Below are 17,363 nucleotides of genomic sequence, written 5' to 3'. Positions count from 1 at the left end.
ATCCTTGGGAATGCAGAGGTGGAAAAATGAGTTTGAACCGGGCCTGAGGAAAAAAGGTTGAAATGGTGATTGGTGGAGGAGTTGAAGGGATTTGGGATCAGTTGGTGCTCCAGGCAGTGACCATGGGGACTAAATTCGGCTGGAGGTCTGAGAATCCAGAGTGGAATGGGTAGGCTGAGTTTCACATGCAACTGACTGAAGTCTCACATCATGTGACAGAAGAGAAATGAGAAAACAGATCATTTTTCCTGACCAGAAGTTCACGACTGTGCTGTTTCTACTACAGAATGGAGGGGGAGGAACTGGAATCCAGGGCTGGCACAGAGTGGGAAGAATACAAGCCTTCAGTGCAAAGTGTATCGTCTCTGCTCAGAAACACTAAACTAGGAAAACCTGCAGCCCATCTATTTCTGTTCCTTTAGACTTGATCTCCTCAGACTTAATCGAAAACCTCGGTGACCCAGTTAAGTCTAGCTGTTTTTGTAAGAATGATTTCTCAGAGTTTATAACTCCTGCTTGCTCCTTATTTTCCCTCCAAAAATGTCTTAAGCTTTATATAGACCTTAACCTAAACTCACCGATTAGCTGACATAAATAAACTCATCCTTGCCTGTTTGATACATATTAAATAGCACTGTATAATCCAAGGTTGTTTATTTTAACTCTGCCTGAGAAGGTAATATCAAGGATTTATTTTGTGTTTATTTTTGTTGTCTGCAAAACCTGTTGTTCTGAGCCAGGCATGGTGACACACACCTGTGATCCCAGCACTTGGGAGGCTGAGGCAGGACGATCGCTGTGAGTTCGAGACCAGCCTGGGCTACATAGTGAGTTCCAGATGAGTCTCAACTACATAGTGAGACCCTGTCTCAAAAAACAAAACAAAACAAAAACTGTTGTCCTTATTGTCCTAATCTTATTTGCAATATGTTGATTTCAAAGCCAATTAAGGGGTCTTCAAAATACCTGAAGAAAAATGATGATGGTAACACCCATCTCATCATGGGATGAGAACTGTCCTGGGTTTCCAAGTGCTGCCCATGTGTGTATAGGAGAAACTTTGGCTCAGTTAATATCTTTAATTTGTTAACTACATTCACATCAACAAGTATTAATTGTGCATTTTCAAAGTGTTTGATTGCCTGAATGGCCTGAAGGGGTGTCAGGTATTTTAAAGTATATCCCATGACTGCAAATATTACCACATTCTATTTGAATAAATTCACAGAAATACGAGATTGTAAACTCTAGAAATTACCTTATCCCGGTTATGCTCTACAAGGACATACTCTGAGCCAAAGCTTAAGGTGTTCTAATGGGTGAAAAATCTCCAAGATTCGAGCATGATTCTTCTGTCACTACCTGTGTGGCCACTTATGAGCAAATAATTGAAATCCTTTCGATGGCAGACTCCTCACCTGTAAAATAAGAGACTAGAATAATAGTGCCAAACTTTCTTATAGACTTAAGAGAGATGATATATGTGTGCTTCGTGCTCCATACTAGTAAATGAGTAGTGCCACTTAAAAGGAGCTTTTTAACCTACATACAGTTTTACAAAATTAATCCTTCTATTCAGAGCCTTTTGTTTTGTTTTGTTTTTTGGTGCCGGGGATCGAACTCGGGACCTTGCACTTGCAAAGTAGGTGACAGAACCACTGAGCTAAATCCCCAGACTTAACTATAGTGGACCCTTGACTTATGAACTCAACTCATTCATGAGGGTTTATTGTAACTCAAGTCGGTCAATTGAAAGCTCCAACTCCTCTACACCACCTTCAAATTCTCTCTCTGGTATACAGGCAGGTCTCAATGTCCTTAGAGAGACATTGGCCTGGGATTTCTCAATTAACCTTACAAGGGAAAGGTTGTTATAATACTCCTTCTAGAACTCTTTACAGGTTAAATCTGTATCTGAGACCATCTGGGAGCACAAGTGGCTGGCATTTAGATCATAACTCAAGAGTTTGGTTATAAGTTAAAACTAAAATTCCAGTCATAACCCAAGTTGTTCTTGTGTCAGGCCAGTTATAACTCAAGGGTCCACTGTATCTTTGTATCTATATCCCTTTCTGTACCAGGAAAAACTATACCCAGAAATGACACACATCAACTCTTGGATAGTGGTTACTACTAGGAAATGGGTAGTGGTTGTCAAATGAGACTGTAGATCTATCTTTAATATTTTATTTGTTTTTATTGTTTTCTATTCTGTTACTTAACATTTTATTTCTTTCTGAGGCAAATATGACAAAATGTTTACATGTGTAAAAATAGATGGCAGGTACAAAGGTATTATCATTGTTCTTTACTTCTCTGTTTTGAAAAGCTTCACTAAACTTCAAAAAGTTTGTAAGAAAATGTATTAACATGCTTACATTCATCTCTGGGAGAGCAATGATTAGATTTAGAAAACATTTCCATTTTTTCTTGTGTTCTAACTCTCTGTGATAATGATGTAATGCATTCATGCACTGTGTGTCAACTTCTGCAGTCAATGACAAACTGCATCTACAATGGTCTCCTCAGATTAGATCACCTAGTGACACTGCAGCTCTCTCAGTCTGTGCAAACACACTCTGTGAATCAGCAATGAAATTATCCAGTGCCATCTTCTCAGACTATATCTCTGCTGTTAGGCAGCACATGATGCACTTTTTAATTATGCGGGGAAACCAGAAAAATTTAAGGATGATGACTGTTGACAATGAGAAAACACTTGACATTTGATAAAAACTTTTGATGAAGACAATAGAGGAAAAGCACACTCTGGTTATGACATTCTGAGCTACCACAGTCTTTGATGCTTGGTCTGTTAAGACCACAGGGGAAAGAGGGTGCACAAGGAATCCCACGTGCACTGCTTTTCTGGGCTTATATTGAAAGTGCCGTGGGATACACTTTTCAACTCAAGTTTGAAGACCACGGAGTTTCCGTTTTCCTTCCAATGCCAAACACCTTCACATAGCAAGAGGGATTTCTTTTCTAACAAGTTCTCCAAGGAAGTCCACTACCTCACTCAGCCCTAGAGTGTCAGTGTCTCCTGGTGCAACTGAATCTAATGGTAGTCTACAAACTCTGTCTCTTTTTTTGTTTTGGGGGTTTATTTTTTGAAAAAAACTTTATTTCAATGTAATACAAGTAGATATTAATAAAGAAAATATTTTTTAAAAAGTCTGCTATGAAAAATGAAGCAAAATTTCAAAACAAGTTAAAGAATAACAGTTAATACACTGTGTACCATAATCTTAAAAGAATAGCCAAAATGTTAGAGTACAAGTCATTGACAAAAAGATTCTTACAAAAAAAATTGATAATAGAACAAAACTTTCTTTTTGGTGAACTAAGAGGATCTAGTGGTATAAATGAAACAAATTAGCATATATTTTGAAATATTTTTGAAACCACAGAACATATAATTCAGGGAATTATTAGAATTTCTCACTACTTCCTATTTCTCTATCTTTTTTTCATGTTTTCTTTAACGTTTTTTTATTATTTTTATTGTTACATTTTAGATATACAATACAATCACATTCATCATTGGGATCTTGTACCTTTACATAACGTATCTTGGTTCTTATTTTTGCCCCATTCCCCTAGCCTCCCTTCCCCTGTCCACCAATCCCTATTTACAAAGACTTTCAATTTTCTTCCTTTTCTCTTATTTTTTCTCTTCCTTTTTTACCTTTCCCCTACCCGTCCCATTTGCCCAATACCTTTAGACCTTTTCTTCCTATTACAAAATATTGCATACATTTTGACCCTCATTTACACTTTTAGTTTATCACACCAGAGAAACTATACAATATTTACACATGTGTGTTCTATTAATTTCACTTAAGAATGTGTCCTCAGTGTGCATCCACTTAGCTATAAATGTCTCTAGTTTCTCATTCTTTATGGTTAAGTAGTACTCCATTTTATTTTTTAAAATGACACCTTCTTTATCCACTGTCCAATTGATGGTCAATGGGCTGTTTCCAAGTTTTACCTATTACAAACTGTGCTGCTGTAAACATGGGTGAGCATATATCACTGAGATATGATTCTTTTAATTATTTTGCAAAGATACCCAGCAGGGGAATACCAAGGTCAAATGGGACTTCTAATCTAGTTGTTTGAGATATCTCCATATTGATTTCCATAGTAGTTGCACCAGTCTGCACTCCCACCAACAATGGAGAAGGGTTCCTTTCTCCCCACATCCCTCCAGCATTTGTTACTGGTTGATTTCTTGATAGCAGCCACTCTTTCTAAGGTGAGGTAGAATCTCAGTGTTGTTTTCATCTGCATGTGTCGAATGACCAGTGATGTTGAATATTTTTTTCATATATTTATTTGCTGCCTTTACTTCATTTGAGAAATATCTGTTCATTTCAGATGCTCATTTTTTAATTGGATCTTTATATTTGGGGGGCCTGATTTTTTTAGTTCTTTATATATTCTAGATAATGGTCCTTTATCTGAGAAGTAGCTGGTAAAAATTTTTCCCACATTGTAGGTTGTCTCTTAGCTCTGTTGGTGGTTTCTTTTGCAGTGCCAAAGCTTTTTAATAAGATGATATCCCAGTTGTTGATTCTTTGTGAAAGTTCTTGTGCTTCTGTATATTTGTTCATAAAGTTTATTCCTATACCAATGGCTTCAAGAGTTCTACCTAGCTTATCTTCCAACAAGTTTAATGTTTCTGTTTTAATATTTAGATCTTTAATCTACTTTGATTTTAGTTTATTGGGTGGTGAAACATATGGGTTTAGTTTTGTCTTTGGCAAGTTAAAATCGAGTTTTTCCAACACCATTTATTAAAGAGACTATCTTTCCTCCAGTGAGGATGGTTGGATCCTTTGTCAAAGATGAGGAATCTGAGTATGTCAGGAGTTGTTTCTGCATCTTCTAATCTATTCCACTAATCCTCAGATCTGTTTCTTTGACAGAACCATGCTGTTTTTAACACAGTGGCTTTGTAGTATAGTTTCAAGTTGGGGATTGTGCTACCCCCTGCCATGTCTCTGTTGCCTAGAATTGCTTTTGCTATTCTATGTCTCTTCTGATTGTATGAATTTTTGGATTGTTTTCTCTGTTCTGTGAAATGTACTGTTGGAATTTCAATAGGGATTGCATTGAATCTGTATAGCAGTTTTGAAGTATGGCCATTTTCACTATATCAGTTCTTCCTACCCAGGAACAAAGGATATCTTTCCATTTTCTTATATCCTCTTCGATCTCTTTTTTCGGAGTGTTGTACAGTCTCCATGTAGAGGTCTTTTGCTTCCTTTCTTAGATTAATGCCTAGATTTTTTTGGGTGGATGCTATTGTGAAAAGAATTGTTTCCCTAATTTCTCTCTCAATGAGTCTTATTACTGTACAAGAAGGCTACTGATTTTTTAGTGTTTACCTTGTATCCAGTTACTCTACTGAATCTGGCAATTAAGACTAGAAGTCTTTAGTGGAGTTTTTCAGGTCTTCTATGTAGAGTATCATATCATCAGCAAATAGTGACAGTTTAACTTCTTCCTTTCCTATCTTTATTCCTTTTATTTCTCTTGTCTAATTTCTGAGGCTAATGTTTCCAAAACTATATTGAAAAGGAGTGGCAACAGTGGACATTCTTGTCTTGTTCCTGGTTTTTAGCTTGAAGATTTTCAGCTTTTGACCATTTAATATGATATTGGCTATTGGCTTTTCGTAGATTGCCTTTATCAAGTTGAAATAGACCATGTATTCCACTTTTCGGCAGGGTTTTTATCATGAATGGTGTTGAATTTTGTCTTTTCTGCATCTATTGAGATGATTATATGGTTTTTGTTTTTGATTCTGTTAATATAGTGCATTACATTTATCCCTGGAATAAATCCAACTTGGCCAGGTTGTATGATCTACTTGATGACCCTCTGTATTCTGTTTGCCAGTATCTTATTGATGAGTTTTGCGTCTATGTTCATTAGGGAGATTGGCCTATAGTTCTCTTTTTACATTGGGCTTTTCCCTGATTTGGGAATCAAAGTAACACTCGCTTCCAGGAATGAATTTGAAAGTATTACTTCCCTTTCAATTTTATTGAAAAGTTTAAAGAGTATTGGCAGCAGTTGCCTAAATATTTTGTAGAATTAAGCAGTGAAGCCATTAGGATCTGGGCTTTTCTTTGTTGGTAAAGTTTTAATTATGTTTTCAATTTCACTAATTGTAATTGAGATGGTTAGAATTTTTATATCTTCTTCATTCAACTTTGGTAATTCATATATTTCTAGAAATCTGTCCATTTCTTCTGTGTTTTCCATTATATTAGAGTACAGGTTGTTGAAGTAGGTGTTGTTGATCCTCTGAATTTCTGCTAGATGTGACTTTACCTTTTTCATTACTAATTGCAAGAATTTGAGCCTTTTCTCTCCTTTTTATGATAAGTTTGGCTAAGGGTTTATCAATTTTATTTATCTTTTGAAAAACCAACTCTTCAATTTGTTGATTTTTTTTGTATCATTCTCTTAGTCTTCATTTCATTGATTTTTGCTCTGATCTTTATGATTTCCTCCCTTGTACAAGCTTTTGGTTGCTCTTGCTCTTCTTTTTCTAGAAGCTTAAGGTTGAGCATTAGGTTGTTGATGTGAGGTCGCTATGTTTTCCTAGTGTGGGCATTCCCTGCTATAAATTTCCCTCATGGAACTCCTTTCATTATGTCCCATAGACTCCTGTATGTTGTATTGGCATTATCATTTGTTTGTAAAAACTGTCTAATTTCTTCTTTAATTTCCTCTGTGACCCATTGGTTGTTCAGGAGAGTGTTATTCAATTTCCATGTGTTTGTGAAGTTCTTGCAGTTTCTTTTGCTATTGATCTCCAGTTTAATTGCACTATGGTCTGATAATATAAATGAGATAACTTCAACTCCTTTACATTTACTTAAACATGTTCTATGAGCTATTATGTGGTCTATTTTGGAGAATGACCAATGTGCAGCTGAAAATGATATATATTCTGATTTTGTAGTGTGGAACACTCTGTAGACGTCTGTTAAGTCCATTTGTTCAAAAGCTTGGTTCAGTTCTAGCATTTCATTGTTTATTTCTTTTGTCTAGGTGACCTGTCTATTTGTGACAGTGGGGTATTTAGGTTTCCCACTACAACTGTGTTAGTGCTTATTTGGTGTTTCATTCCCCTTAATATTTGTTTTGACTAGTTGGGTGCATTAGTATTTGGTGCATATGCATTTATGATTGCCATCTCTTTCTCTTGGATTGCTCCTTTTACAAGGATGTAGTGACCTTCTTTGTATCTCTTAATTAGTTTTAGTTTGAAATTTACTTTGTCTGCCCCTGCTTTTTGCTGGGTTCCTATCATGAGGAGAAATTTTTTCCATGCTTTTCTTTCAGTCTATGAGTTTTTATTAACTAGGTGCATTTCTTGCATACAGCATATTATTGGATTTTGTTTCCTAATCCATTCTGCTGGTCTATTTCTTTTGATTGGTGAACTGAGGCTATTAACATTGATTGTTACAAAAGCAATTCTAGGGAACTGAGACATGGCAGGGGGTATAACAATTCCCAACTTGAAACTATACTACAAAGCCACTGTGATAAAAATGCATGGTACTGGCAAAGAAACAGACCTGAGGATCACTGGAATAGATTAGAAGATACAGAAACACATCCAGATGTACTCAGCTACCTCATCATTGTCAAAGGATCCAACCATCCTCACTGGAGGAAAGATAGCCTCTTTAATAAATGTTGTTGCAAAAACTGGATCTCAACATGCCAAAGATTAAAACTAGACCCTTATTTTTCACCATGCACAAAACTAAAATCCAAGTGGTTCAAAGATCTAAATATTTAAAAAGAAACTAAATTTGATGGAAGATGAGTTAGGCAAAACTCTTGAAGACATTGGCATTGGAAAAGACTTTATGAACAAATCTTTAGTAGCATGGGAACTTGCACAAAGAATCAACAACTGGGATCTCGTCTTATTAAAAAGCTTTGGCACTGCAAAAGAAACCACCAACAGAGCTAAAAGACAACCTACAAGGTAGGAAAAAATTTTACCAGCTTCTCCTCAGACAAAGGACTATTATCTAGAATATATAAATAACTCAAAAAAAATCAGGCTCCTCAAAAACAAAGACCCGATTCAAAAATGGGCATCTGAAATAAACAGACATTTCTCAGACAAAGAAGTAAAAGCAGCACATAAATACATGAAAAACGTTCAAAATCACTGGCCATTCAAGAGATACAGATGAAAACAACACTGAGATTCTACCTCACCCCACAAAGAATGGCTGCTATCAAGAAATCAACCAATAACAAATGCATTGTTGGTGGGAGTGCAGTCTGGTGCAACCACTATGGAAATCAATATGGAGACCTCAAAGAACTAGGACTAGAGGTTCCATTTGACCTAGTTATCCCTCTGCTGGGTATCTTTCCAAAAGAATTAAAAGAATCATACCACAGTGATATATGTACACCCACATATATAGTGGCACAGTTTGTAATAGCTAAAACTTGGAAACAGCCCAATTGCCCATCAGTTGGAGACTGGATAAAGAAGATGTGGTTTTTGATAAAATGGAGTATTACTCAGCCATAAAGAATGAGAAACTAGAGTCATTCATAGGAAAATAGATGCATATTGAAGATATACTCCTAAGTGAAATAAGTAAGACACGTGTAAATACCTGATAGTTTCTCTGATGTGAAAAACTAAAAATGTAAATAAGATCCAACTGACAATGTGAAATAGGAAGAAAAGGGCTAAAGATGTAGGGGAAATGGGAAGAGTAGGAGAAAAGAAAGAAGGGAAAAGAAAAAATATGAGGAAAAAATGGAAACAAAGTTTTTGTAAATAGGGAAGGGTGGAGGGGGTGTAAGGAGGGCAGGGGTATGGGGGAAAATGAGAACCAAGACATGTCATGTAAAGGTACAAGATCCCAGTGATGAATGTAACTGTACTGTCTTCATCATCTTTTTCTAGGATATTATTTAGAAGTGTTTGGTGTGCTGGTTTGGTATTCATGAAGCTTCTCAGATGTTCTTTGTCATGAAAGAATCTATTTCCCCATCAACTTTGAAAGATAGTTTTGCAGGATACATCAGTCTAGGCTGGAGGTTGTTTTCTGTTAGGGTTTGAAATACCTCACTCCAGGCTCTCCTTGTCTTGAGGGTTTGTGTTGAAAAGTCTGCTGTGATTCTGATGGGCTTTCCTTTGCATGTGATTTATTTCTTTTTCCTAACAGCTTGTAGTATTTTGTTCTTCTGGTGGGTTTCCAGTGTCTTGATTATTGTATATCGATGTGTACATTTTTTTATCATGGCTAGTTGGAGTCCTATATGCCTCACTTATCTGTATGTCAAGTTCTTTTGCTCTGTTTGGGAAGTTTTCTGTCATTAATTCTGTGAACAGTTTTTTAGGTCATTTGTACTTTCTCCTGCTTTTTCATGGACTCGTATCAGTCTGATTCTTCTTTGTATCATACAGGAGCTGTTGGATTGATTTCTCATGTTCTCTTACTATTTTTAAGAGATCCTTCTTTTCATGGTCACTGATCTCCATCCTATCTTCTATATCTGATATCCTGTCCTCACATTGGCTCAGTCTGTTATGCAAACTTTCAACAGAGTTTTTAATCTCCTGGATATCTGTTTGAATCTGTTTCATAGATCCTTTCTTAAGTTGTATACTCATGATTTCCATTTCTTTGCTATGCTGGGCATTCATGGCTTCTATCATGGTCCTGAGCTCATGTATTTTTTATCTGTTTCTGTTCTAGAGTTTCTAATCATGTCACTCATTCTGCTCACCACCTCTGTAGTTATCTGGGCAATGATTTCTGTTTTGAATTTTTCTAGAACCTCATTCATCTGTTTTGTTATTTCCTGTGCTATCAGTTCAGGATGTCCTGGTGGTTGGTTATCAGACTTTTCCACCTCATTTCCCACAGAATTTTTCTTTGGTAAGTGGGAAGTCTGTGTTTGTGCTTGAGCCTTGTTTGAATGTCTTCCCATTTCTATTTTTATTGTTAGTACTGTCCTTGGTTTGATACCTGGGTTAATACTTCGATCTTCCTGTTATAGCTTGTCTTTAGGTTTTGAGTCTCTAATAACTCCGAGGCAATCTCTTTTTCATTATACCAGGGAGGACAACTGATTAGATCAATCACATCTTAGTCCAAGTGATACATTCAGCAGTACAAAAACTCAAGGACAGTTTAGAAAATGACAATTTGGGGTAGTTATTAATCTATTACCTTTAACTATGTGAATTAAATCAAAATCAAGGCTAGAGCTCAGAACAATAGCCTTTATGATCTCCTGTGCTTCTCTGGTGTGAATCCAGGTACCAGCACAGCCAGGAGTCTTGAGCTGCACAGAGGTCAGGCAGTTAGGATGCAAGCTGTAGGCCAGCTCCAGGCAGTTCCACCTCTTACTGGTCTGCTGCTGAGGTCAGCCAGACCTTCTTTAACATTTAATAAAAATTTTATACAATAATTTTTTTCTGTATTTTACATAAGATAGCCACTAACAGATATTTACATAGATTAGAAGGAAGATAAACAGTTAAGGAGGACCCAGTCCTGTGGGATATTTTCTCTGAGCATAAAAGTCAGAGTTCAGTTGGGGGAAAGGATTTAGGCTGTCAGATTAAGTGGTTGCTGATAAAAGCTAAAATGCTGGCCTTTGTGTAGATAACCAGACACTATGACCATCAATATTTAAAAGGTGCCATTCTTTCTAGTCATCTATGTGGATTCTTGCCCCTGACTTGAGAAATACCATTCCAAAGATGTCTTTCCCATTAGGCAAAGTCTCAAACATTCATTCAGTACTAGACATAGGGATGGCCTCTCCTCCTTGTCCGGAATAGGAGGAAACCCACAACTTTTGGGCACTACTGACCCAATCTCCCCAATTTTAATCCTTATTTTCACTTTCAGTTTCTCACACCAGAGACACAATGCAGCACTCAAACATGTGTGTCCAATTTATTTCACTTATGAGTACGGTCTCAAAGTCCATCCATTTAGCTATAAATATCTAAAGCTCATCCTCCTTTATGGTAGAGTAGTATTCCATTGCTAAAAATATCTTCTTTATCCTCTTCTTTTTTCTTTCTTAAGCTTTTTGGAATATGAACATGTTGCAGAGGAATCACCACAGGTCGTGTTCAAAGCCCAAAAATCCTCAGAGTTTCCTTCAATTTAAATTGTGCCAACAGGCATCTATGGAAACTGCTGGAAGCCACATGCTTCTACTAATTTCCCTTCCCAACTATTTGTTAGTGAATTGGATATACAAGAGGAGCAGTAGCTTAGCTCTTCTATTTCAGACTTGAAATTGTGCTAAAAGACCTTTCAATGGCAGAGCAGGAAAAAAGCTATGGATGTTGTCCCTGGCCATTGACCTCTAGCCTACACAGACCCCCTTTAAATTCTGGGGTCTTGGGTGACAGCCATGAAGTTTCAAATCATCACGCTCATTGAGAAAGTTATGAACAGATCCAGCCCATGTCATACTGCTACAGTAGAACCCACAAACACACAGGAAGCCCTGAGCTTGTCCTCAAAAAGAGGATCATAAAATTCCTGCCAGAGCATAATTCAGGAAGAGAACTATAAGATGAGCACTTAACAAAAACTTGTATCTCAGATTTAGCAATGTGATTTCCTTTATACCATACATATCAATAGCATTTTTATTTTTAGCATAAATTTTATTGCAGTAGAATGCACTTACTAAAAAAGCAAATGAGTATTAATTACATATATAGCTCAATGGATTTTTCACAAAGGGAAGTCCACAAAGAAAATAGAAGTAGAACCTTACCAGCTCTGCAAAATCCCTCTTCCTGTCCCCTTCCGTGCACTACCCTGCCTCTAAGAGTAACTACTAACAACACAATTTGATACGTTTGGGGATTTTTTTAACTTTATAGAAATAGAATCATAAAATATGTCCTGTGTTGTTTGTTTTTCCTTTGTTTAGCATAGTGTTTATATTGTTCATCTATGTATTTGCAAGCTCCAGCAGGTCACTCAGAGGGTAATGTCATGTCATAAATCATACAGCTGTCATATAATTTCCCATTTTACAATAAATAGAGGCTCTTGGAATTCTTTTCTGGGTTATGATGACTAGAACTTATTTTTATGAATATATGCAGGCATTTCCATTGGGTACAACCTAGAAGTGAAGTAGCAGCCTGTTTTAATTATAGTTTCTAGTAATAGTCGGCCTTAGAATTTGCATCCCTAATTTCAAAATCCAAAATCCTCCAAATTCTAAAGCTGTTCAAGCAATAACATGACACCATAAGTGGAAAAGTCACACTCAATCTCATGTGATGAGCCATAGTTAAAATATGGACACAATAAAATACTGTGCAAAACTATCTTTAAGCTGTTTCTATAGAGCATATTCTCTAAGATACATAAGATTCATAAGTGAATTTTACATTTGAACTTGTGTCCCTTCTCTAAGACAACTTATTATGTATATGCAATTATTAGGAAATTCAAAAAAATCCAAAATCTGAAACATTTCTGGTCTCAAGCTTCTTGGATAATGGGTGCTCAACTTGTCCCTAGTAGTGACAACACAAACATTAAGTGCAATAGTAAATCTAATGATGTTTTAAAAAAAATCCAATGTTGTAGTACTAGATGATCATATTAATTAGATGATCTAGATTAATTAAATAGATGAGTGGATTAAATTACCATAGTAATCATATTAAATATTAATTTCTATTAATATTTTAATATATAAACATGTTTATGGTATTACATTTATGCAATTGTATATTAGAAAAAGAAATATATATGTCTACTTCTAGTTACATTATTAGCTACTTGCTCTTAATTAGCTTGAATATTTCACATTTTATAATGTACTTTGATGTATGGTTTTTTCATACTGACAAAAATTCAAATTTTGCAAATAATGGTTGTGTTTGTTTCACTATTGGAAGGAAAATATCAACAAAAGATGTTTAAACGTGATTATTTATTTTATAAAATTTAAGCACAACTTAACCTACAGATGTTCAGTTAATAAACCCATTTCCAAAGGATGTGAAACATCCTATGAAGTGATACGTCAAGAGCTTGAAAGTTACTGGAGTACTGAAGGTAGATAAGGGAGAGAAATGGTGTTTAACATCATCTCCAAAGGAAGCACTCCAGCTTCTAACTCACTCCACTAACTCTTCTCCACTCTAGCCTCTGATTGATTGCATTCAAAGCATCATGCTTAGCTCCCATTTAAAAACTTTTAGAAAACCACTTTCTAAAAAACTCATACTGTTTCAATGCTCAAAGTAGACTTATAAGTGATACAATCTAGATTAAGTCCTCTGACAAAGTATTTAAAAGCATAGCAGCAACAATGAGCCAGGACTGGTCCCAAGTATGCACCATCCAAGTGTGCCGGTCCCAGTTCAAAGCTTTTCTCAGATAATCTCATTCACCTGTTTTGGACAGAGAAATTTTTTCTCTTGTATTTAAAACTAAATTATTTCTCATGATATTTTTGCTGGTTTCCATTTGTTCTTCTGGTAGAAATGGTAAATGTTTGATAGGAATATATCTCAAAAAAATCTTAAAGTCTCTCTCACTGGGATACAGTTTCTACTATTTCCTGAAACGTGATATTCAGCAAGAATATGGTTCTAAGAAAAAGAAGGTGTGGGTAGATAAGTTAACCTCTTTAAAAGCTTAAGAAAATATAGATGTTTATATTTATGATTTGGAAATTATGGCACAAAAAAAAACCTTTTCTTATAGATATATTTTCAGTCTTGCTTGCTTAAGAAAATATAGATGTTTATATTTATGATTTGGAAATTATGGCACAAAAAAAAAACCTTTTCTTATAGATATATTTTCCCAGTCTTGCTTCTGAATTCTTTCTTTCTTATTTTATTTTAAAAAATGATGAATCATTGGAGAATTGAATTAAATAATGAAGTGAGGGAGATGGCAACACCATCAAAAACATAGTACATTCCAGTTCCGGCTCCCCAGGACTACATCTAAGAATTTTTCCATTAATTAACTACTCTGTTTTAGTTTTCTCCAACATGGAAACAAATTAGGTAATTTCTCACTCCCAGTGGAAAATAATATGAATACATGGGAAATATTTGAGAACAGTCTACTGGAAAATGGAGTGATGTCAACCTGTAACTTTATTTTTGGATTTTAGAAGCTCTGAAGAGGGGTTTTCTGAGGAAGCTGGACAATCCATCTACAATGGTGAGTGTGGGCGCTGCTCTATTGTCCTTCTGCCTGATGGTGACACAGTCATAAAATGCCTGATTTTCTTTAAAGTGAATCTAAGGACCATTTCATTGTCATAAGGCAGTCACCAGATTCAAATGAAAATGCTGGCTCAAACCCACTTGTTTATTAATACTCAAAAATTCTCTACTGTTTGTGGTTCCCTTCTATGATGCTATGGGAAAAAGGCTTTCTAAAGTGTGTACATTTCTGAAGTATGTGTCCATGTGTATTGGTATACACCCTCTGGGTTTACTATTTGACAGGGGATTGCATACATGACTTATGACATGGGGCACAGGTTAGCTTTAGGTGACTATACGATTCTAAGTCAAATACAAATGTGATTCATGCAGTAGCATACATAAAGCAGGGAATAGTTTCTCAAGCATGTGGATACTAATATGATTGCGCCAGTCTGAGAACATATGTGGATGTTCAAGTTTATAGTTGTGTATCTGTGTGTACGTGTGTTCAGGTTTCAAACAGATTTTCTGTGACCTCGTCCTGATTATTTGATAGGGTTCTCCAGCCATGGGACCAGTTTTGAAGATGACTTGACACTTGGAGCAGAGGGTGAGTAGCACAGCTCTGAGGCTGTCATCAAAGAAGTGGCTATACATTGGATAAATTTAAGAATAGGATAGGAGGGGAGAACTTTAGAAAGAAGTGGTCTCTCTCTCTCTGGGATACATCTGTTGGGAAAGATCACCTCGTTATAATCTCATGAGAAAACAGAAAGCATAACGTGCCTAGAAACACACCCTCGCTATCTAGTCCTTTGGCCCCTGGGAAGAATACATAAAATTACCATATCATTTGATGCCCAGATATCATTGAAACTGTCTCTATTAGAAGCCCGAGTCCTAGGTTTAAGAAAAAGACTTTACTGCAGGAGGACAAGGGCTTGAATAAAGGATGGAGGCATAGGGCCAGGGATTTCACTCAGTGATGCCACCACCTGCCTTGCAAGCACAAGGTCCTGAGTTCAATCCCTAGTACCAAAAAGAGAAAGAAAGAAAGAAAGAAAGAAAGAAAGAAAGAAAGAAAGAAAGAAAGAAAGAAAGAAAGAAAGAAAGAAAGAAAGGGAGGGAGGGAGGGAGGGAGGGAAAGGAAAGGAGGAAAGGAAAGGAAAGGAAAGGAAAGGAAAGGAAAGGAAAGGAAAGGAAAGGAAAGGAAAGGGAAAGGAAAGGGAAAGGAGGAAAGAAAAGGGAAAGAAAAAAAAAGAATGGAGGGCAGAATCAGAGTCTGGAGCTGAATGACTCTCCTCCAGACAGCGGGGCTCTTGCCTACACATCAGCCATGGGTCTAAAGTTCAGAGGCTCCAGGCCAGGTGTTCTTATTTGTTCCCTTTCCCAAGCTTTGGAAAGACAAACTTGAGACCTCCCTATTGACAGAAAAATTCCTGGATTTCAGCTGGCCTCTAGGAGTGGCATAGGGAAACAGAGGGGCAGTGTCAAGTTCAGAGAAGAAAACTGAGTGACCATTTTCCCTTCTAACTTGTTCTTTATCTTTCTGTTCCTTGTCCAGCCGTACTGCTGGCTGCTAATGACAAACTCTTCTCCAGGTAAGTGTAAGGTTCAGCCAGGTTGAATGATATTTTCTTCAGAAGACAATGAACTGGAGTAGGTACCAGAGATTAAAAACAAAGAGCTAAAGCCAAATGTGGTGGTGCACTTTAACCGTGGCACTGCCTTGAATGCCAGCACTCTGGAAAGCTGAGGCAGAAGGGCTGCAAATTCTAGACTAGCATGGGAAACTTAAGGACTTAGCAAGATCCTATTTCAAAATAAAAAAGGCTGCTGGGGATTTAGCTCAGTGGTTCTAACTCCTGCCTCAAAATTAAAAAGGCTGAGGATGTAGCTCAGTGCACAGGTCCTGGGTAAGTCCCCAGTACCACAAAAGAATTCATGAAAGTGAAATTTTCTAACCGGCAATGAAGGCATGCAGTTTCCTCAGCAGGTGGTTGGTTCTAAGGTACTCTTCAGAGGGAAGCCAGGTGAAGACGGGCAACAAGATTTTATGACATCAGCTTCTACCTCCGCAGGAGTTTCCTCCAGACATCCAGACCTTGCCAGCTACTTGATCTTGGCTGTAGTTTGGCTTCCAGCTGCATGACTGGAGGAACCAGCAAGACCAGTTCAAGGTAGGTATTAAGAGGCAAAGGAGAAAGGAACTGAGAGCCATTGCCTAATTTTTCTGAGACAATCGTACTTGCGCTTACACTTGAGATATCTTACTTGAACTTTCTACACACACTGGAAAAATACAGGACCATATTTGCTTCAGGAATAGTGGGGGATGGACACAGAGGAATCTTCTTCAAACTAGGTTCTATGTATAAAATGCAGGTCTTCCCACTGAATCCTGTGCACCAGGAAGTGAAGCAATGATGCCAACAATCCTCGACTCATTGTAGGTACTCAATAAAAAATATGTTGATTAATCAACTAATGTTTACTTAATGAAGCAATAAAATATTATCCAATGCAGGCCAGATGAGAAATGTGTAGAATTTTAAAAGCTGAATCAAAGTCTTGCCACTAGGAGCCCATCAAATCCATAGAATGGGCAAGACTTACACATACCAAAAAAAATCTAAAACAAGGTAGGAAACAATGAAGATTATCAATTAGTGTGATATGATGAAAAGTGTTGGGAATTTGCAGTAAAAATCTATTAAATGACAAAATCTAGAGATCAGATGTAGACATCTGCATTTTCAAAAGCCCCACAAGGTGTCATAATATTCATCCCTGGTCATGAATCACTGAACCAGTCTTATACCCGAAATTCACAGATAGGGAAATTTAGGACTCTGGAGATAAATCCTGACAACACAAGTCAGGAATTTTAACCATCCAGCTATTAATTAAACCACATATCCCTGTTTGGATTTTTTTTATTTAAATTGAATTTATTGGTACATTCTAGGTAGACAGTACAATTACATTCATTACTGGGATCTTGTACCTTTACATGCCAGGTCTTGGTTCTCATTTTTTCCCCTTGTCCCCACCCTCCCTTCACCCCCTCCTCCCCTCCCCACCTTCAAACACTTTAATTCCATTTTTACATTTTCTCATA

General features: G+C 36.8%; 1 protein-coding gene across 1 annotated transcript in view; it reads left to right on the top strand.

Moving 5' to 3' along the window:
• Positions 1-14,197: 14,197 nt before the first annotated feature.
• Tespa1 (thymocyte expressed, positive selection associated 1) overlaps positions 14,198-17,363 on the top strand; it is a 5,900-nt gene continuing 2,734 nt past the window's right edge. The window contains exons 1-4 of the mRNA XM_010609410.3: positions 14,198-14,252; positions 14,799-14,852; positions 15,807-15,843; positions 16,324-16,422. Coding sequence (XP_010607712.2) covers positions 16,391-16,422 — 32 coding nt within the window. The 5' untranslated portion in view covers positions 14,198-14,252; positions 14,799-14,852; positions 15,807-15,843; positions 16,324-16,390. The remainder of the gene's footprint in view (positions 14,253-14,798; positions 14,853-15,806; positions 15,844-16,323; positions 16,423-17,363) is intronic.

Source organism: Fukomys damarensis, unplaced genomic scaffold, assembly GCF_012274545.1.
Source record: "Fukomys damarensis isolate Sample0158 unplaced genomic scaffold, DMR_v1.0_HiC HiC_scaffold_15, whole genome shotgun sequence".
Classification (NCBI taxonomy): domain Eukaryota; kingdom Metazoa; phylum Chordata; class Mammalia; order Rodentia; family Bathyergidae; genus Fukomys; species Fukomys damarensis.
The sequence above is the reverse complement of the archived record's forward strand: the minus strand, read 5'-3'. Positions and strand labels throughout refer to the sequence as shown.